The 22,014-nt window shown below is 38.0% G+C and overlaps 1 protein-coding gene across 4 annotated transcripts in view; it reads right to left on the bottom strand.

Moving 5' to 3' along the window:
- Positions 1 to 10,132, bottom strand: part of svep1 (sushi, von Willebrand factor type A, EGF and pentraxin domain containing 1) — an 83,554-nt gene extending 73,422 nt beyond the window's left edge. For all 4 annotated transcript variants that reach the window (XM_051900670.1, XM_051900672.1, XM_051900671.1 and 1 more), the window contains exon 1: positions 9,508 to 10,132. In XM_051900670.1, coding sequence (XP_051756630.1) covers positions 9,508 to 10,020 — 513 coding nt within the window. In that variant the 5' untranslated portion in view covers positions 10,021 to 10,132. The remainder of the gene's footprint in view (positions 1 to 9,507) is intronic.
- Between the last annotated feature and the right edge of the window lie 11,882 nt (positions 10,133 to 22,014).

Raw genomic sequence — 22,014 nt, 5'->3', positions numbered from 1 at the left:
TACTGATGTGCACAGGTTATATTTAAAGCAGCAATTGAATATTTTCTTAGCTTAAATGTTGAAACATGGTTGGATTTCCCTAAATTTATTAAGTGTTAATGGACGTCCTGCCCTACAAAGGCAAAATGCAGTAACTTGAGATGAGAGATGAGTTTGAGTTTAAGATGAGTATGGGTCAACTATGCTCATATTTAGTGAAAAATAATATCACATCAATCAAAATTCAGTCAAGTGAAAATTTCTCAATTTTTGTGTTGATTGTTGCATTTACCGCATTTGTTGTTGTTTTGTTATAAATTCTCTCTATAATATAATATACACTATATTGCCAAAAGTTTTGGGACGCCTGCACATGAACTTTAATGACATCCCATTCTTAATCCGTAGGGTTTAATATGTAGTTGGCCCACCCTTTGCAGCTATTACAGCTTCAACTCTTCTGGGAAGGCTTTCCACAAGGTTTAGGAGTGTGTTTATGGGAATTTTTGACCATTCTTCTAGAAGCGCATTTGTGAGGTCAGGCACTGATGTTGGACAAGAAGGCCTGGTTGAGGTCAGGACTCTGTGCAGGCCAGTCAAGTTCCTCCACACCAAACTCGCTCATCCATGTCTTTATGGACCTTGCTTTGTGCACTGGTGTGCAGTCATGTTGGAACAGGAAGGGGCCATCCCCGAACTGTTCCCACAAAGTTGGGAGCATGAAATTGTCCAAAATGTGAAGCATTAAGAGTTCCTTTCACTGGAACTAAGGGGCCAAGCCCAACCCTTGAAAAACAACTCAACACCATAATCCCCCCTCCACCAAACTTTACACTTGGCACAATGCATTCCTGGCAACCGCCAAACCCAGACTCATCCATCGGATTGCCAGACAGAGAAGCGTGATTCGTCACTCCATAGAACATGGCTCCACTGCTCTAGAGTCCAGTGGCGGTGTGATTTACACCACTGCATCCGACGCTTTGCATTGCACTTGGTGATGTAAGGCTTGGATGCAGCTGCTCGGCCATGGAAATCCATTCCATGAAGCTCTTTACGCACTGTTCTTGAGCTAATCTGAAGGCCACACAAAGTTTGGAGGTCTATAGCTATTGACTCTGCAGAAAGTTGCCGACTTCTGCGCACTGTGCACCTCAGCATGCGCTGACCCCGCTCTGATTTTACATGGCCTACCACTTCATGGCTGAGTTGCTGTTGTTCCCAATTGCTTCCACTTTATGATACCACTAACAGTTGACGGTGGAATATTTAGTAGTAAGGAAATTTCACAAATGGACTTATTGCACAGGTGGCAACCTATCACGGTACCACACTTGAATTCACTGAGCGACCCTGAGAGCGACCCATTCTTTCACAAGTGTTTGTAGAAGCAGTCTGCATGTCTAGGTGCTTGATTTTATACACCTTTGGCCATGGAAGTGATCGGAACACCTGAATTCAATGATTTGGAGGGGTGTCCCAATACTTTTGGCAATATAGTGTATATATATATATATATATACATACACAAAGTTCTGTCATGAAACTCTATATGGCGCAGGCTAATAGGTTCTTTAACTCAACCTGCTCGTAATCACATCGTTATCTATAGGGCACAGCTGATTGGTTTCTGCTGTATCAGTAGCCAATGAGCTTGCATGCTCATTGGCTTAAAAATACTTGGGTAGCATTTGCCTTAGCAGTGCAGTGCACTTTCAGAAACCTTCCACCTTTCCCAGCTCCACCTGTATAGATCTGCTACGGGTAATTCACGTATGCTATATTGTACAGCAGCGGCATGTCTTACTTGCTCGTAAGCAGTAGCAAGTCCCATACAGTCCCGCAAGTCCCGTAGCAATAACCTACAGCAACAGCGATCTATTCCGCCAAGACCAAACATATCAGCATTGTCATACCTATTAGTATAGGTATTGTCATATATATATATATAATTTCAATAATTTTATAATAATTTATATTATATATAATAATTACACTTCAGAGGCCTGTGCCAACAAAATTTACCACTGGCCCTATGAACCTATTTTGTATGTTATGAAAGCAAAATCCACACTCTTAATTTGAAACATTGTCAGACATCATCCGTTGCCATTTATGACTCCCAAAGCCACAGTGGTCTCCTAAAACAAAAATAACATCTGGGAGTTGCAGGTGATTCTGGATGATGAAGTGGGCCTCCACATATGTTACGCTCTCTTGGTGGTGCGTGTTTGCAGCTGGTGGAAAAAAGCATGCTTTCATCTTCACATGCTTCAGAGCAGAAACGTGACCTCTTGCATTGTAACAGAAATTACCTCATTGTATGGGGCCATTAATAGTGCTAAAATAAACAGCAACTCTGTCTTTAGTCTATTATTTTCTTCTTTTTTTCTCTCAATAATATCTTGGCATTTCTTGGCAGTGCAGTAGACTGTGCTGGTGTTCCTGGTGGTGCAGTCAGAATGAGAACACCCCACTGCTCTATATTTGACTTACTCCAGCGTCCAGTTACCACTAATCACTGTGTTGAAGCATTTTGCAGTGTATAAATGTTCCAAAGTGCATTTGCGTGTTTAGATCTCAGGGTGTGGAATAGGGCACTCCTGGAGTTGTGGTTAATAGCGGGAATAATCTGAGGGCAGACTAAAAGTTTGGCTGAAACTGCAGGCGAGACAAATTATTTCAAATTAATACAACTTTTGTGACTATAATTATGTTCTGTCTTAATGTTCCAGTAGCTACAGGGTGTTTGGTTACTAAATGAGCAGGGACATCATCAAGTCTCTATAGCAGTAGTTCTTGGTCTTTTTGACTCCAAGGCCCCCCATTGTTCAAAAAATATTCAAAGTTCCAATGACTTTTCCAGCTGTTTGTGATGTACTGGATAAATGTTAAGGATAAAGATTTTTAAAAATTATTTTTACTCACATTTTCTACTTAATTAAAATATTTTGGTATAACTTGGTAACTTTCATGTCTAGAAATCTCACTTTTAAAATTAGGCTATATATCCAGTCAGTCATTCCAAATATGTATAAATTTATAATAAATAATATTTAGATTTTTACTTGTTTTAGCTTATTTTAATGTATAATTTTAAAGGCCCATTCTGAGGCCCACTTGGAAGTTATCTGAAGCCCCCTAGTGGGCCCCGGACCCCTTGATTAAAACCACTCGAGAACCAGAGGAATAAAAATAGATATAAATATAATCCCATATAAATGGTTATAAACCCATATAAAAGTGATGGCCCTGCTTTTTGTTAATTTATTAGGTGGTGATTATATTTTTTGGTTATTTTTGCCTACTGTGGACAAAGAAATAACACATGAGATGTGATTTTACCCAGCTATAAGTGTTCTTGCTTCCCTGCAGTATTCTGAAATGCTGGACAATTGATGGATGAAAAACAGATGAAGGTTTTCTCATGCCATCACATTGCATTCATTACATTTTACCATCACATGTGTGTCCCAGACAATAAGCCTCTTTTTCTCTTGTCTCATGCATTTATCATGTGTCTCATATACAGTAATTGGTGCCATAAACCAATTTCTGGGAATGGTAAACGTATAACATATATTAAAGGAATAGTTCACCCAAAAATGAAAATTGTCCCATGATTTACTCACCCTCAAGCCATCCTAGGTGTATATGACTATCTTCTTTCAGACGAATACAATCGGAGATATTTAAAAATATCCTTAGTCCTCCAAGGTTTATAATGGTTGTGAATGGGGGGCCACGTTTGAAAAATGCATCCATCCATAATCAAAGTAATCCATATGGCTCCAGAGGTTTAATAAAGACCTTTTGAAGCAAAGGGATGTGTTTTTGTAAGAAAAATATCCATATTTAAAACTTTATAAATTCAAATAACTAGCTTTCGGCAGACGATCCGTACGCATACTGTGCAAGTCGATTTGGGTGGAAGAGCAACCTTTGACCCGACGCAATGATGAATGTGGAGGCGCAGAGGAAAGAGCAAAACACCAGTCATGAATTAGAAGTCTAAAATGAGAAATTTTAAAAGAGAAATATCAGAGGATTTCGATATAAGAGAAGAGGAGCTTGAGTTTGTTGCACAGCCCTATTAGTTTGAACCGTGAGAGGCGTCTAAGCTTACGATACTTCTTCATCCTACGTCATACATCGCGTCAGAGACTTGCGCAGTATGTGTACGGTCGTCCGCCAGAAGCTAGTTATTTGAATTTATAAAGTTTTGAATATGGATATTTTTCTTATAAAAATCAATCCCTTCGCTTCAAAAGGCCTTTATTAACCCCCTGGAACTGTATGGATTACTTTGATTATGAATGGATGCATTTTTTTGCTTTTTAAACATGGCCCCCATTCACAACCATTATAAACCTTGGAGGACTAAGGATATTTTTAAACATATCTCCGACTGTGTTCGTCTGAAAGAAGATTGTCATATACACATAAGATGGCTTGAGGGTGAGTAAATCATGGGATCATTTTCATTTTTGGATGAACTATCCCTTTAAAAGGAAAATTGTAAAAAATTGTCATAATTTACTCACCCTCATGTTGTTTCAAATCTGTATGAGTTTCTTTCTTCTGTTGAACACTAAAGAAGATATTTTAAAGAATGTTCTTAACCAGACAGTTGATGGACCCCATTGACTTCCATATGCATCTGTTTGATTACCAACATTCTTTAAAATATCTTCTTTTGTGTTCAACAGAAGAAAAACTCATACAGGTTTGGAACAACCTGAGGGTAAGTAATGACAATTTTTATATTTGGATGAGCTATCCCTTTAAAGGGGCTATATGTGAGAATTTTCATGTATAAATCACTTTTTTATTGCCAATGTGTGAACAGCTTGTAATGAAACTGAGACAGTTCCCTGACTTCTTAGGTTGTCTATGAAAGCCTGTAGTAGAATGATTTTTATGTGAAGGACTCGGGACATTTTTGCTGGGAAAATCAAAAGGATGTTACTTTTATGTGAGCTCCTGAGTCCTGAGAGCCTCTCTTCTGTTTTATGACACATGAAATTAATGTTTATACAATGTTCAGGTGGTTAATGTTTAATCTGTCATGGAAAGAAGAGTGTGGATGGCGTCTGAATGTTCTTTACTATATTGCTGCAAAGGTATTTCCAACATCTTTTTACTTCTAAGCAAAGAATGAAAAAGAACTTCGCCATGAGTATATCAGGACACTGAATCACGTTCAGGTTTTTATTTGTTATATGTGCACAAGTGCAAGCACGAGCAGTAAGTACTGCAGTTCATTTAACGCCGCTGGTGTCGCTAATAGCAAGGGTTTCTAAATTCAACATATAGCCCCTTTAAGGTACTGTAAAGAATGCAATGCTATTACAAGCAATCTGTTCCTTCAACACAACTCAGAGTTGCCGTTTAGCCCCAAACTAGGACTGATTCATTGTAAAACATGTTGCCTCTTCAGACAGTTAAAGACCGAATGGCCCTTATCTGGCTGTCTGCAGACGTATCTGTGGCTCTCAGGCTGGTTTAAAGGCATTCCTGGCTGTTTTATCAGGGTTCGTGGAGTACAGGCTGTCTCTCATAAGGATCTCCCTAATCAGTCTTAATTAATAAAACAAATACAGCCTTAGAAAGTGCCAGAGTTTCATTAGTGCATGCAAGGCCAAAAAGAGGCTCTCCCTCTGTCTTATTGTTACGACTTTATTGGTTTCTCTGGGGAAAAAAAGTGATCTTCTCCAAGTAGACATTAAAATATTGTACCTGTAATGCATTCATAGTGAATTTCCAGGCATTTGTATCAACACCAAACATCACATTTGTGTTTTTTGACATCTGTCCCAGCTCTTTCATTGTGTTTCTTTGCTTTTATGTCTCTGGTTTTTGCACAGCACATTCTGAGGCTTGCTGACAGATGTTTTTGCAGACACAATATGAGATATTTGGACATGCTGATCTGTCTAGACTCGATGACAGTAACGGTGCTGCTGCCATGTGCTTTAAAAAACAGGTCAGAGGGGTCAATGGCACTTTAAAGAAACATTCTCTGGAATTTCTGATGAGGGATTTTAGGAGAAAGGGTCATGTAGGGATGTATGCTAACAATAACAATCCCTATCTCACCTCCATACTACTTGCATGAGATAAATTGGCATAAATAGTCAGAAAGAATGACTCTTGATATGTATGTATCTAGGTATGTGTGTGTGTTTTCAAATGTGCTTGTAGAATTCCCATAGACTTCCCCTTTTAAATAGAATCCCTGCTGGGGAAAGGAAGAATCCTACTGGAGTCGAGCATTCATCGGAAATAGGAAATTTCAAATCCATTTGGTCAAGGACTTCGATGTAATGACTCCCTATGGAGACTGATCAGAAAAGCAGGCTAAGAATTTGGAAAGCACTAAAAGCATTTGCTAACATTCAAAAGGACACCAGAAAGAGAGAAAGAAGTTTTATAGAGAGCTAGTTCTGCTCTAGTTTGGCAAATGGAATGGAGTTGGGGATCTGGCAACCCAGGATGCCCACTAAGTGCAAACAAACACTGTGGTTAGACGGAGAAGCAGCAGGAGTATGAGGGGAACCTAAGAGACATTACATAAGAACAGAAAGATTAAGGATTGCCATATTGTGTTGTGGAAGCGCTGGCTATCTATCTACCTCCCTCTCTCTCTCTCTCTCTCTCTCTCTAAATGTTGTCAAACCAACATTCAAAGTGTGTTATAGTTAAGGTAAACATTGTTAAAAGTAGTTTTTTTTTTAAAAGTTTAATTATTTTTAATTCTGCTTTGTTATTAACCCGAGCACCCGTGGTGCGAGGACCCTATTGTAATTGCTCAGTCAATACTTCTTCTTCTTCTCCGAAATGAATCTTTTTTGAATTTTTTAGGGCCTAAACATGCTCGAAAACTCATGAAACTTTGCACACGTGTCAGAAGTGATGAAAATGTATGTCTAATATGGGTTTCTGAGTTAGGTGTGGCAAAATGGCTTGATAGCGCCACCTACAAAATTTCAATTATGCACCTTTTGCGCTACGTTTCACATACAGGTATGAAATTCGGTAGACACATGTAACAGCCCGATACCTACAAAAAAGTCCATGGGTGCAAAATCTGTAAACCCAACAGGAAGTGAGATATTTTGAATTTTCTCTGCAAAAGACATTGACATTTCCAGATGTTGTACTTTAACGAACTCCTCCTAGAGCTTTAATCAGATCAACATCATATTTAGTCAGTCTAATTGGCCTTGGCGACATTAAATTGCGAAGATCTAGAGTTTTCGTTGAAGGGCGTGTCTGTGGCAGCCTGACAAAGTTCGATGTTTCGCCATGAAACAGGAAATTGTTGTAACTCGGGCATACAATGTCCGATCTGCCCCAAACTTCACATGTTTTATTAGAGTCCTGGCCTGAAGACATCTACATGGCAATATTCAGTTACAGTCATAGCGCCACCTGTGAGCAACAGGAAATTACATGTTTTACACTGTGATTAACTCCTCATAGAGATTTAAGCAGATCAACATCATATTTGGTCTGTCTAATCTTAAGGCCTTAGCAATGTTAACTTGCAAAGATCTTAAATTTTCGTTGAAGGGCGTGTTTGTGGCGGCCTGACAAAGTCTGATGTTTCGCCATGAAAGAGGAAGCTGTTCAAACTCAGGCATACAGTATCCGATCTGCCCCAAACTTCACATGTTTGATAAGAGTCCTGGCCTGAAGACATGTATATGCCAATATTCAGTTAGACATAGCGCCACCTGCTGGCAACAGGAAATGGTATGCTTTGCACTGTAATTCAGTCCCAGAAACACATTTGTATATGCCATGAAGTACCAAACATGCTAGAAACACGTTATCATGCAACACTTGGCTAAGCGCTAATGTATGCGATTGACGCCACGAAACAGGAAGGTGTTGTAACTCAGGCATACAATGTCCGATCTGCTCCAAACTTCACATGTTTGATAATAGTCCTGGCCTGAAGACATCTACATGGCAATATTCAGTAATAGTCAAAGTGCCACCTGCTGGCAGCAGGAACTGTGGTGTTTCAAAATGACTTTGTCATATTTCTCCTCTATTTATCCGCTTAAATGAATATTGCCCACTGGTCAGTTTTCCTAAGGCCACCGGATGGCGGTGAGCCCAGGTGCGAGGGCCCTTTCATCGCTGCTTGAAGCTTTAATTTCATTTAGAGTCCTATTTGAATGAAATTGTTCCATCCTGTTTGCATCCTCAATTCAAATTTTAAATTTATCAAGCTAAATGATTAAACATCCTGCTGTTTATTAGCATGTTGGGTTTGTGAGACGACACAATGCGGTCTTTATCCATCATCAGCCTTAGAAAATAAAATGCATTTAGAGCCAACCCAACATCTCATTCTCCAGATCAAGTAGAGTAAATGAATTAGAGGCTTGGCAATTGAGGATGTTCTTGCTTAAAGGCAAATCTGATCAGAGAGGGTTGGCCTTTCTGTGCACTTCGGCTGGGCAGCAGAACTGTGGATAAGGCCTTCGACCTCAGCTCTGAAAGATTGAAAATGTGTCTGGTAAAAGCTTCCAGACCTCCAACACCATTTAGACTGAAGGGATGGAGCCAAAAGTCATGAAATATTACAGTTTGACTGCAATGCCAATTAATTGCATACGAACAAAAGGACTTTCCCGCTGTGCTTCCATAACAACTTAATACATTTGCAGATCCAGGTTAGCGAAACCATTTTTCAAACCACAAATGTCATTCAGGACAAGAAAAATGGCTGAAAACACGGACGTCATAATCATTTGTAACGGAAAAAAGGAGTAGAAGCTGCAGTAGGCTGCAAGATGAGGCAATAAATCATTTTGCTGCAATTTATAGCATTGCTGTTAAGTGAGACAGGGTTGGTTAAAATAAAAATTCATTTGTCTGATACGAGTCGCCACTGCTGCTATCTTTTCCTTTCAGCTGGATTCTGAAGTTCTCAAATAGTTCCAACATGAAACCATCAAACATGTATATCCCAAAGTCTTTAGGGGAGACTTTACATTGGAAAAATCAACCTACATGGCATTAACGTTGTTTGTTTGTTTTTGTTTTTTACAAAAAAGAGTGACCTACTGTTCTAGACATTCCTGCATACATAGTTGCTCACTGTGGTTATCATTCCCAGATTAGAGTGCACAGGAAATCTTGTGGTGTTAACTTAGAGATGACATCTGGAAGTACCTTATCAGGAATGAAGACTTTTGTGTTGTTCATCCATCATTTTGACTTTGCAGTTCTGTTTCTGCTAAATGTGCTTCAGTGATTTAGATTCAATAACCATCTATTCATCCATTTGTTAAAGAACATTAAAGAGCAACTGAAGAATTATAGAATAATTTCACCATAAATCAAAGCCTGAATCATCAACTCAATCTTGCAGCTCTTCCCCACCCCCGACTCAATTACTTTCATTATTTCCTCTTTCATTATTGCCTCTATATATTGTGTTTCATTTAGTACTTAAATAGTTTCTCACATCCATAGACTCAAACAATGTGATTACACAGCTGCTCTTACCGCTGCACGCTGGAAAGCCCCCCTGGTGTAGGTGCCACCTCCTCTGTAGGTGATGGAAGGGATCTCTTTGCTGAAGAGCGAGCACTTGTGCTGGTGGGCTTTGGGTGCGGACACATAGTCCACTCTTGTAACCACATGGCTCTTGGAGCTAAATGTCACTAGCGCTACACGTGTTGCCTCAGGCGCCACCGGAAAATCTGACAGCAGCTTCCTCACGAATCGCAGCTCGCTCCCAAAGTTGGAAGCTCCCACGCTGGACGACTCGTCCACGAGGAAGACCAGATCCAGACAACCTCCCCGCTCCCGAAGAAGACGCACGTTCTTTCGGAAAACCTGGCCAAGACGTTCTACTTTGCTCTCTGCACTCTCAGAGAGGTTTTGCCGGGTTTGGGCCGCCTGACGCAGAGCCTGTAGGGAAAGCTGCTGAGCCTGGCTCGGCCAGCCGGCACAGCCTGACCAGTACAGGAGCAGTAAGGTGAACCTTAAAGTCAATGTAAGTCTTAGCGTCACCATGTTAATGCCACAAACACCAGTGTCCAAAAGTGGTTAAGTGGTGCAAGTTTATAGCAGTCCTCCTGTTGTTTCTCTTCTTTTGTTTTCTCTATCTTTTCCAAGCAGAGTGAGTCTCCTATTTCTCCGTGGGTCTCAGGCATCTGTGGAGCTCCTGCATTTCAGACACCCTCCAAATGCGTCTCCCCTCTCTCTCAAAATCATTTAAAAATAGCGAGACAGTGAAAAAAAGTTCGGTGAGAACGAGAGAGGGTGTGTGTGTGTGCTGGTGTGAGACTAAGGAAAGGAGTGAGAAGGAAGAGGGAGACAGCAGCGGCGGAGGAGGAAAAAATGGGCAGTCAGAGGCGTGAGTGTCTCTCTCTTTTTCTTCTCGTCCCGTTCTCTTTCTTGTTCCTTACTTGTTCTCCTCTTCTCTCTTTCTTTTTCCTCTGCTTGTCCTGGAGTGCTTGGGTTTGGTTGTATGTCATTGGAGCACTCCAGACTGTCCGTCAGCCAATGCCTTTGTGAGAGAATAAGTGTGTGTGTGTGTGTGTGTGTGTGTGTGAGGGAGAGAGAGAGAGAGACGTTTGTCTATCGGCCTGTCAACATGCCCAAAGAAAACATCAGCACGGGGCCTGTTGATCAAATCCATATGTTTGGCACTCATCTGCTCTCGGACAAACACTCTCACCAAACTACCAGGCAGATACCAAGAGAGCCATCTGCTAATGAGAATAAATGGCGGGAGCTGTAGACAAAACAAGCATGTAATGGATACAAAAGCAACGCAATTTGACAAGCAGAAAAGCTGTTAACAGGTTTTAAATCGAAGCAACTTTATATTAAGAGTCCACATGTCATGCGAGAGTTTTGTAAGCAGAGCCTCCAGTCTTTATTACTTCCTCTTGTTTTCTCTTGGTGGTCTTGTGGGGAGAGAAATCTCAAGTAGGATCTGATTACCCCCCCCCTTTTATTCGTTCCTCCTCTTTTTGGTGATTTTTATCTGTAACCAAAACAAAGTCCCAATGCTTAATGCAGTTTTAGGTGGGCCGGCCACATTTTGGCTGTGTAACAGAGCATTTTGAGCCAGGCTAAAACTTATTAAATTAATACAAATGAACACCACCACGTGTGAAGAATCCCAGCTGTCATTGCTTTGACAGGACAAAATAGACAAGGATTTGCAGTATTGTGAGATTATAGCACAGAGAGCTACTGATTCTTGACTGAAACAGCATGCTGAGTGTTAAGTGTTGTCTATAAAGTTAACTGTGAACTTTGCGCCTGAGAGCAAAAGAGGACAGTGGTGTTTGGCTCGCTAAGTCCAAGCAGCTGGTGCTTCCTTCTTACAGGGACACATACATTATATATATGTATGAATCTGTGTATCTATCTGTCTATATATATATGTATGTATTTGTTTGTTTACATGTATTCGTCCTGCATGCCAACATGATATACTGTACACACACATATTGCTAGCTATACACATGCACTGTAAATCCACCCTGATTGGTAATTAGTTTCCTGTTTCTCCTGTCTTTTATCTGTTTGGCAGAAGTGATGTGGTGGTGACACATTCTTGACATCCAAACAAGAGGAGGATATTTCAAAATGAGACAAACACTTCATTTCTTATAACATCAGTGTTAAGCAATTTGCTGTTCCATATTTAAATATACAGATCTCAAAAAACATATCTATGCTTGTTCTGATGCATTTGATTTTAACAGGAGAGTTGCAAAAAGCCCTTTTCCTCAGGCTTGGCAAAGCAAAGTGTCTTATGTAAAATCTTAAAAATTGTAGAATAGTGCCCTCTACCGGTTAATAAAGGGTACTTGTTATCCAGTTGTTTACTGTTGAGGAATTCAGTGTTTGTTATAATTGCCAGTGAAACTATTTTACAAAACCAATCCTTCGAGTTGGGGAACATTGTCAGAGCAGAAGGAAGCTATTTTTCTTCCAGGATAACTTTTTTGTGGCTTGAGTCATGCGTTCTTCACAATGATGGATCTGCCTGATTCCAGCCTTACTGAAGAGCTCCCAGATCATCACTAATCCTCCATCAGATTTCACAGTGGGTATGAGACACTGTGGGTTGTAGGCCTCTCCAGGTCTCTGTCTAACCATTAGAGGACCAGATGTTGGGCAAAGCTGAAAACTGGACTCATCAGAGAAGATGAGAATCAGGTAGATCTGTCTTTGTAAAGAACGTCATGGCCAGCCCAAACTCCATTGAAACCTCTAAAATGAGATCAAGTGGAGAAAGGAAGGTCAAAAGCCATCAAACCAAGCCAAGCTGCTTAAATATTTTTGCCAGGAGTGGTGATTTACTAGCACATTCCCACATAATGTAAAGGTGTCATCCCTTACGAAACAAAAATATAGGGGAAACTAGTGCTTATATTTTACAATATACTGCAATATATGCATTGACCATATGGCTGTATATTGATACATATAAAATTAAGTTTTATCTGTTATTGTGTACATATATTGCACATACATGTTCCCATATAAATGTGAATGTATGTACACACATTCACCGAATGAGTTATAGCAGATTTCTAGTTCCCAGCATGCTTTGCTTATGACTGTTAAAGGAGAGTAAATGTTTAAATTAAGTGTTATTTCATGTGTTTTGCTCTGTATTAATATAGTGGGAGATCTGGTAGTGTTTAATGTTCTATTATTTTGGAATTTAAAAGGTTTTCTGGTATGTCTGAGTTTTTGGGATTACCATTGTGCTGAAGAGTAGAGCCTGTGGTTAGGCTGACAATTGGCTGAACACCATTAGGGCTATATATTACTTAATTTAAAAAGTAGTGGCTGTGTGCACTTCAGTACAGTGAGAGTCTCTTTGCTAAATACTTTAGTACATGCAGGTGTGCTGCTGCTAAATAGCCTGAAAATATGAAACATTTATAATACAAATAATTATAAAATATAAGAAAGCTATTACATATATATTTCTCTATATATGTTTGTTTATACTGCATGAGTAAATATGTGTGAAATATATTTATACACATGCAGTACCACATCTATATGTTATGAAATGCAGCCCTATTACTGAATATAAAATTACATACATTATGATATATTAGTAAATATATTGTCACATATTTTTCAATATATGAATAGCTGCAATTCCTTATGTATTATTCAATATGTTTTAATATACTAACACAATATATTATTCTGTATATTTTCAAATATTCCATTAAATCATTTAATATATTGATCATTCATATATAGGGAAATATATTGTCTTTGCGTAAGGGATTGCAAATCCAAAAGAGCTTATATGTAGCCTATTAGCTCCATCTATTAGAATGAAAAGATGCATGTGTGCACCCTGCATGGGCCATTATTTGAAATTCTGACCCCATTAAATTAAAATTGAAGTTTTGTAGCCTTTTGTGCATGTTTGTTAGCTTTAAAGGGTTAGTTCACCCAAAAATGAAAATTCTGTCATTTATTACTCACCCTCATGCCATTCCACACCCGTAAGACCTTCGTTAATCTTTGGAACGCAAATTGAGATATTTTTGATTAAATCCGATGGCTCCGTGAGGCCTACATAGGGAGCAATGACATTTCCTCTCTCAAGATCCATTAATGTACTAAAACATATTTAAATCAGTTCATGTTAGTACAGTGGTTCAATATTAATATTATAAAGCGACGAGAATATTTTTGGTGCACCAAAAAAAAACAAAATAAGGACTTATATAGTGATGGCCGATTTCAAAACACTGCTTCAGGAAGCTTCGGAGCGTTATGAATCAGTGTGTCGAATCAGCGGTTCGGAGCGCCAAAGTCATGTGATTTCAGCAGTTTGGCGGTTTGACATGCGATCCGAATCATGATTCGATACGCTTTAAGTCCATGTTTATGCCAATGTGCTCCTAAGTAATGACAAAAAAGCAATTTTAGCACACCATTTCATGCTTTTAAGAACCCCCAAAACAGAATCGGACACTGGTAAAACAATATTTGCCATTTAAATGTGCAAAATTGTATTTACGTTTTATATGCTCAATTGGGAAAGAGCTGTTTAAAACCCAAATGTTGTAATTATAGCTTTCACCAGCAGAGGCTGTTGGGGCCATGCTAACCAAGAGTTTACTCACTGCAGAGCCAATGGGTGGAGCTTAAAGGTCCGTCCACACTATAACCCTATTCTTCAAACCTAATTAGGTCAAGCTCCACCCATTAGGTCCACAGAGATGGAGCTAGACTAGGTAAAGTGCCACCCATTACACCCAGAGAGGGGGAGCTGTACATCATTTGGCTCTGCAGTAAGCACCACTTGTGTTAACCAGCCATACTGTGCACTGCACAGATACTAATGTCCCTCCCTGCATGCATCCAGCAAGCAATTAGCAAATCAATAATTCATGACCGTGAACAAAGCTACTGGCTTTTTTAAAGGCTTTTTTTTTTAATAACACACCATAACATCCTAAAGCTTTATTCATGTTTCCATGTTTTTAATAATTATTTTCCTGCTTAAAAGTAAATAGGATTTTTTTTACAGTGTACAGGATGTACAGTGACTAGCATTAGCTCAAAACACAAAAATGACATTCTGAAATCAGTGTTTTCAGACATGTTTCTTTCTGAAATTTTTCATTGTGGTTATTGTGAAAACAGCATTCAGAAAAAAAGGACTTGTACCCAATGTGTGTCTGTTCTCAAGCAGTCAGCGCCCACCATAAGGATGTAACGATCGGTGTGGTAGTGCAGGTTCTCAGAGATATTTTTAGCACAACCTCTGACGTAAATATGAATAATTCATGAGCTCTGCGGCTGAATGATGGGCCACGCCATGCTGTGACATCATAATACATCAGTGACGTGATATTATAAGATCTGCAAAAGAAAAAGCTGCATTTATCATATTTATCCTGTTATGTTAATGTAAAATAATATAGCATGCAGAGAAGCAAACCACGCTACGTGTGTGAAATGTGAAACTCTTTACTGCTGAAATTCTGGGTTTTGGTCATTCCAAGAAATATGGTATAGGGAAACCATATTGTTACTCTCTCACACACTTATGAAGAGAAAGGGGAACAGAAACCGTTATTTTCCCTTGTTCCAGCGTTTAAAAGACAAGTTCACACACAATGACTAAACACATATTTTACTACACAGCATACCCACAACACAACTCTGTATGGTTCCACACTTGTTGACAGAGTAATTTGTTAATTTGCTGACTAGAAAAAAATCTCACACACGTGCAAAAACCAGAAGACTGCAGGGGAGCAAAAGTGGATGTCTCAGATGAGACAGCAGAGTGTTGGAATAAAAAACAGCCAGAGAGGAGAGAAAAGGGGGGGAAATCAGAGGAGACTGGTTTGAACCAGCGTTCCAAAAACATGATCACGCTGAGGAGAGCGTGAGGAGATGAGTGAAAACAGAGACCACTGGGTAGAGGGGGAGAGACCGAACTGGCAAATAGGGAGAAAGAGGAAAACAGTATTCCAGAAAAGCAAACAAATATAACAGGAAAATAGAATTGAAAGGGGTAGTTCATCCAGTAATGAAAGTTCTGTCATTATTTACTCACCCTCATGCTGTTCCAAAACTGTATCTTTCTATTATGCAAAAGAAAATATTCTGAAGTGTTTTTAAGTGACCATTGACTTGCATTGTATTGCAAAATATTATTTTTTTTTATGTTCCACAGATGAAAGAAACTAGAAAGTCATACAGGTTTGGAACAATAATGACAGAATGTTCATATTTGGGTGGATTAAATACCATGGACTAAAGTAAACTCAAAATTAAGATGCATGACTAAAGAGGCATGACTAAAGCTTTCGTAATATCATTATCAGATAATGAAAGATGGTGATGATCAGTTTAACAATGATAGTTAAATGTAATTAACACTCTGCTATTGTGCTGATGATGAAAACACTGATACCAAATCACTTTGATTGATCACTGAAATGCCCACCTTTGATTGAAAACAAAAGACAGCCTCTTACTCCACAAAAAAAAAATGCGTGACACAAAATAATATATTTTTCACAGTAAAAACATTTTCACTTACAGCAATAAGACAGACAAAACATATGATGTAGAACTGAATGTGACACAAACACATATTTATATGTAAATCTAGTTTTATTCCTCTGAGTATGTGTTCCTTTACTGGATAAATATCTATGTTCTTGGAAAAATATCTATGTTCTTGGACATATTATTCTTGGCCACATGTGCTCTCTGTGTATGGTAAACAGACGTATCAAATTACACTTCCTAGAAATACTCAAGCCCCCTCACTACATACCCCTCTCTTTCTTTTTTCTTCTCTTTCTCTCACTCACTCTTTCTTATTATATCTTTCTCTCACACATAATAAAAAAGTGCATTCACCTTTTTGATTTCCATATCAGAAATTACAGTTAGCAAATGTAAATCCATAAATAAGTTCATAATTCTCAGTATTCACACAAACACATATGACGCATGTAGGCCTACACATAAATAGACATGGCCATGTGCACATGTACCATACGCAGGTGCAGACATGCTGGTTTAAAATGCAGCACCATCTATCCAGTTTTTCATTTCCTTAATTCCCTCACTCCATAACACCTACTAAGGGAACTTCATCCACGTTGCGTAACACTCCTTGTGTCGTGGTAAATAAGGTGGGTGTCCAGGCATCGTTACCAAATGTGGTACGTGTGGCAGCACACTAAACAGGACAGGCCTGCAGCCCTGAGGACAACAACTCAAAAAAGTACTGCTGTTTTTGTCATGCATGCCATCTGTTTGACTGCAGAAGCAATATACAGGAAAGACTGGTCTAGTCAGTCATAATTTAGCTTAATTTCTATAGTACGTTTGCAGAAAATGTGCAGTTATGTCATCAGTCGTACCCAAATATCTGAGATCATTAAAAAAAAAGTGGGTTTTATTTGATTTAAACCACAAAAGAAATTACGTTTTAGGGTTTGGAAAGTTAAGTATTGGTTAAAATTAATCAGAAATTTATTTCTAGGTCACCAGTCTAGCATGTAAACTTCTTTGTAGCTACAGAAGGTTAGATGTTGCCTGCTCTTTTAAAAATTCGCAAATATGAAATTCAGATTATATTTTTATTTCATTCATATTATATAGCCTATCAGTGTTGTTAACTAAAGCTATAGTTAAAGCTAACTAAATCTATTAAAATGTTTTCATTAACTGAAATAAAGCTTAAATAAAATTGTCACGATTCCCTGTGTCTCTGTGTTCAAGGACTTTTATTTCGATGTTCTTTTGTCTTGATGTTTCTGGTTTCAGTTGTTGTGATTGAGGGTACGTTTACACGACAACGATATACTTAAAACAGATTTTTAACAGAAAGTTTTTCCTTTGAATTTTCCGCATACAGTCGACACCGTTGTCAAAACGATTCATACGAATTCGTGAAAATGACTAAAAACGCTGTATTCTGCGGACAGGCCATTAGATGGCGATGAAACACTAGACTGAACATGTAATGCGCATGTGCATGACTTCATCGTTTTCACAGATAAGCGTTTTTGTTGTTTACACGGAGACCGTTTTCAAAAACTTGCACTTTGAAACCCGTTTTCAAAAGTTTGCATTTTCAGGCCACCAAAACGCCGTTGTTGTGTAAATGAACGGCCAAAACGCATAAAAAGTTTTCTGTTTTTAGTTGAAAACGGTGTCGTGTAAACGGCCCTTAGTTCCTGTTGCACTGTAATCTTGTTAGTGTCCATAGAAACCCTTGTTTGTTATCATGTAAACTGATCATCTACACCTGTCCTTCACTTAGTGTCTTGTTACCTTTATGTATTTAAATCCTCAGTCACCCTCTAATCATTGTCTTGTGTTAATGTTTTGTGCTGGTGTTTCTCTGTTCCTAGTGGTTATTTAATGTGAGGTCATCATCTTTCTGCGTCATGCATTTTTGTTGTGGATTATCAAGTCAAGTCAGCGCATGACAAAAATAAAATATAAATATTAGAGGAAAAACGTACATGAAAATTAGTAATGTTGCCTTGGAAATTAACTGAAATACAGTAAGTTTCAGATGTAGAAGGTTATATATTTTATAATTCACTCAAATTACTATGCTGAGATCATTTGCAATTACATTTTTTATTTTTTTGCATTAGAAAAATGTAAAATAGAAACATTTCACTTTTGGGCCCAACTTAGTGATTTACCAGTTTTAATATAAGCCAGGGAAAATGAGATGTCACTTGCCATATCCATTGATCTAAAGATATTACTGTGTCAGTTTATAAGAACCGGCCATAAAAATTGTTGCTGCTTGGGCAATATCTACCTATATTCTGCATGGTGCTCTCTTAAGGAAATTTGGGTATTAATTAACCTCATCTCTCTGCAAATCGCAGTGGTTTCTAGTGCCTCCTTATCACTGAAAAAGAATTTGTGTACAGCATTTGACAAGACAGTGACGGAGAGCCAAAGGGTAATAGTGGCCATATCAACATAAGCAGCCCCTTTATCAGTGTGTTGAAGGCTAAATGTTGCTGACATCTGACAATCTACTGGAGTTTATACTCAGTGTTCTGTCTTTCTCTTCAGCCATGATCATCCTCTCTGCTTTTTCTTCTTTAGTTTGTATGTTTCAATCTGAAATGTGTAGCAGTCTTTGAAATGTTGTTCACAATCTTTTTTTTTCTTTAGTGTTCACACCATTCCCGTTGTCTCAGCCCTTTTCTCCCTCCACACATTATAACGTGTAGTTTTGTGTCCTTCAGCATTTTGCACTCTTCAGAAGTATCGTTTATCAAACTGATAAGACAGTAAAGTCTCCATCAAAACAGCTGTCTGCAACTTCCTCAGGCCTTGTGCTGAACGTGCCACTCACTCATGTGGATTTGACATGTTTATCTGTCCACTGTCTTGCTGATTAAAAGGAGGAGATTGGGTCAGTCCAGACGAGATTAGTGCATTCAAACACATTTACACAGTTTACACAAACAAGTTCACATTTCTATGAGCCATTTCTGAATGCTTTTAGACAACACCATTAACTACTTTCAGATGATTCATAAAATCTTTTCTTTATGTCTTTGATGGCAGGTATAATTTATGGGGACAAAAGCAGACAAAAGTATTAAAGTGATGTGTGACATATTAAGAATATTTGAATGATTTTAAAATACTGAGTTGCAATATATAATTATAATATATTACATTATAATTATCAGTATTTCTTTTGTCTTCGGTATTTTGGTCACCCCATTTGCAAATGGTTTTTCTTGTTTAAAAAAAAGGTTTCATTTTAAAACAAGAAGGAAACATAACTTAATTTCAGTTAGAAACTACTGTGATGTACTGTTGTGAAAATAAAACGGCTGAAATATTATGAAAACAACTCTCCTTGTCACATTCATTAAGCTCCATGGCATGAATTAGAGATGAAGAGATATGAGTAAATAGGCTGTGCCAAACTTAAAGAATGAATGTTGATCATCTTGTCAAATGAATTTCATCTCATTATCAAATCGAATGTCATACTGACATGTGAAAGCTGCTTTGAGAGCTGCACCCCTCTACTACATGGCTGTATGGTGTTTGTAGGATGCTATTTAACGGCTGAGTTTGACCCAATGCCCTGCTTCCACTCACTGAGCAAATGAATGAGAAAGGAGACCATCATGAGGGCCACGTGTGGCTCTGTGTACTGTGTGTGTGTGTGCGCGTATGAGAGCCATTAAGATATCAAGCAATAGCCCATTTATCTATGACAGCACAGCTGTGCCAACACAGTCCTAGTGTCATCTTGTCCACTTTGATTCACACCATAATGAATGATGAGATACTCTGGCAAAAATGTCACATTTACCTCAACTGCTCTCTTGCTCTCATTTTTTCTGTCAATATTATCTCTTGATTGCTTTCATGAGAATGAAGAACATTTATGACCACAGTAACATTCTGTATCTCTCTCAAAGAAATGCACTTTGACCAACTAAGACAATTAATGTACATGACTCTTGTTTTTTTTTTATGGATGCTGTAAACAGTGTCTGAAAGCTGAAAATGCTGCCTTCATAGGCAGTATATGGAGATAGTAAGGCAACAAGACACATCCTGTCTATTAAGGTGTCTGGTCAGATTTTGAAGGCAGCACAGATTCGCTGTAGGGGGAGAGCGGGAGCGGGAGGGAGAGCTTTTTGACTTTCTCAGTTTGTGTAAATCTACTTAAATTCAGAGTATTTTTTCCAAATTAATTTCACACATGTCTGGTACAAATATGTGACTTTTTTTCAATAATACAGTCTATACTTTTTTCACATTGTAACACGACCATATGACAGCTTAAAATATTATCTGATCTAATCAATCAATAAATATATATGACAAACTAAAATATTTTGTCAATAAAAAACAATGATTATTTTTTCATATAAAAAATAGCATTTTTTAGAAATTGAATGAACACGCTGCAAAACACAGCCTAGGTCAAAACAATACAGGCAAACAGATGAAGAAACTTATTCAGACATTCAGAAAAACACAGAGCTGAACAAACACTCCACTCTCAGCTCTCACGAGATAAATAGACGAGCCAGTACAAATGCTGTAAATTTCTTGAAATAATATTTTCTAAATGTTCAGATTTTTCCTCTTAGTCATTATTCACCTTTTCTTCAATGGTTTCTCTACAGAAATTCATAAAAGTTAATTATGCCAATTATATCGGTAACTGTAAAGAATAGCATAGTTCTAATAGAGGGGAACATTGTAACGCAGTGTTACAACATACCCTATCTGCGCAACTGGAATTTAAACCTGGTTAGTATCTTCTGCTAGTTAGTGAAGCATTAAAGAACTAACTAAAGTGCTAAATAACAGATTGGAGATTAAAATAATATCAGATTTGTCTAATTTTAAATAAACACAAAAATATAGATGAAAAATTAACTTGAGTAAGAAATTTACTTTTGCTATTGTTAAATGTTCGGTGATATCTCCCAAAGATTTCTGAATTTTTGCACTATATTTTGAATTTTTTGTTGTTTTTTTTGTTTTTGACTATATATACTGGCAGTTATTAAATACACTGTTTCATCATGCTAGCATGTGTGGAAGTATTTAAACCATGTGTGTTACAAATAACCCCGTGTTACTTTGTGCCTCGCTCACCCTATGTGGCATCCCACAATCCAAAAAAATTGTTTTTTGATCTTATGACTCATTTTCTATTGAGAAATAAGCATTGTAGTTAATAAATGTTTGCTTGGTTATATGTGACCCTGGACCACAAAACCAGTCATAAGGGTCAATTGAAACTGAGGTTTATACATCATCTGAAAGCTGAATAAATAAGCTTTCCATTGATGTATGGATGTTTGTTAGGATAGGACAATATTTGGCTGACATACAACTATTTGAAAATCTGGAATCTGAGGGTTCAAAAAAAAAAAAAAAAAAATCGCCTTTAAAGTTGTCCAAATGAAGTCCTTAGCAATGCATATCGACTCACAAAAATACATTTTTGATATGTTTACGGTAGGAAATTTACAAAATATCATCATGGAACATGATCTTTACCTAATATCCTAATGATTTTTGGCATAAAAGAAAAACCAGCAAAAAGTCCTCACAAAGTAGGGAATCTCAAGTAGGCCTATAGCTAAACATATAGCCTATAGCCCCCAGTACGTGTGATGTTTCGTAGACATTTGTTCTGCGTAGCCTACTGCGCTCAAGCCGTTGTTATGGTTACATCTCAAGGCAAATGCGTATTGATCTCTAGGGTCTGTTTTGTGGCAGCAGGTGAAAGTACGGGCTCCTACTAACTTTTGTAATGACTAAAACGCTTGAAAATCTTGTTGAACCGTCTACATACATACTAGATAGAAGAGCATTTGTTTAAAAAAAAAAAAAATTCTATATGTATTTTAAAGCCCCCAAGCCTTCCTTGTGAGAAAGCAGCAAATATTTTCAGCAATCTTGGTAAGCACTGAGATGTTTAGAAAGAAGCGACAGGAAACAATGAAA

Source organism: Ctenopharyngodon idella, chromosome 7, assembly GCF_019924925.1.
Source record: "Ctenopharyngodon idella isolate HZGC_01 chromosome 7, HZGC01, whole genome shotgun sequence".
NCBI classification, from domain to species: domain Eukaryota; kingdom Metazoa; phylum Chordata; class Actinopteri; order Cypriniformes; family Xenocyprididae; genus Ctenopharyngodon; species Ctenopharyngodon idella.
This window is presented reverse-complemented; position numbering and strand designations above follow the sequence as displayed.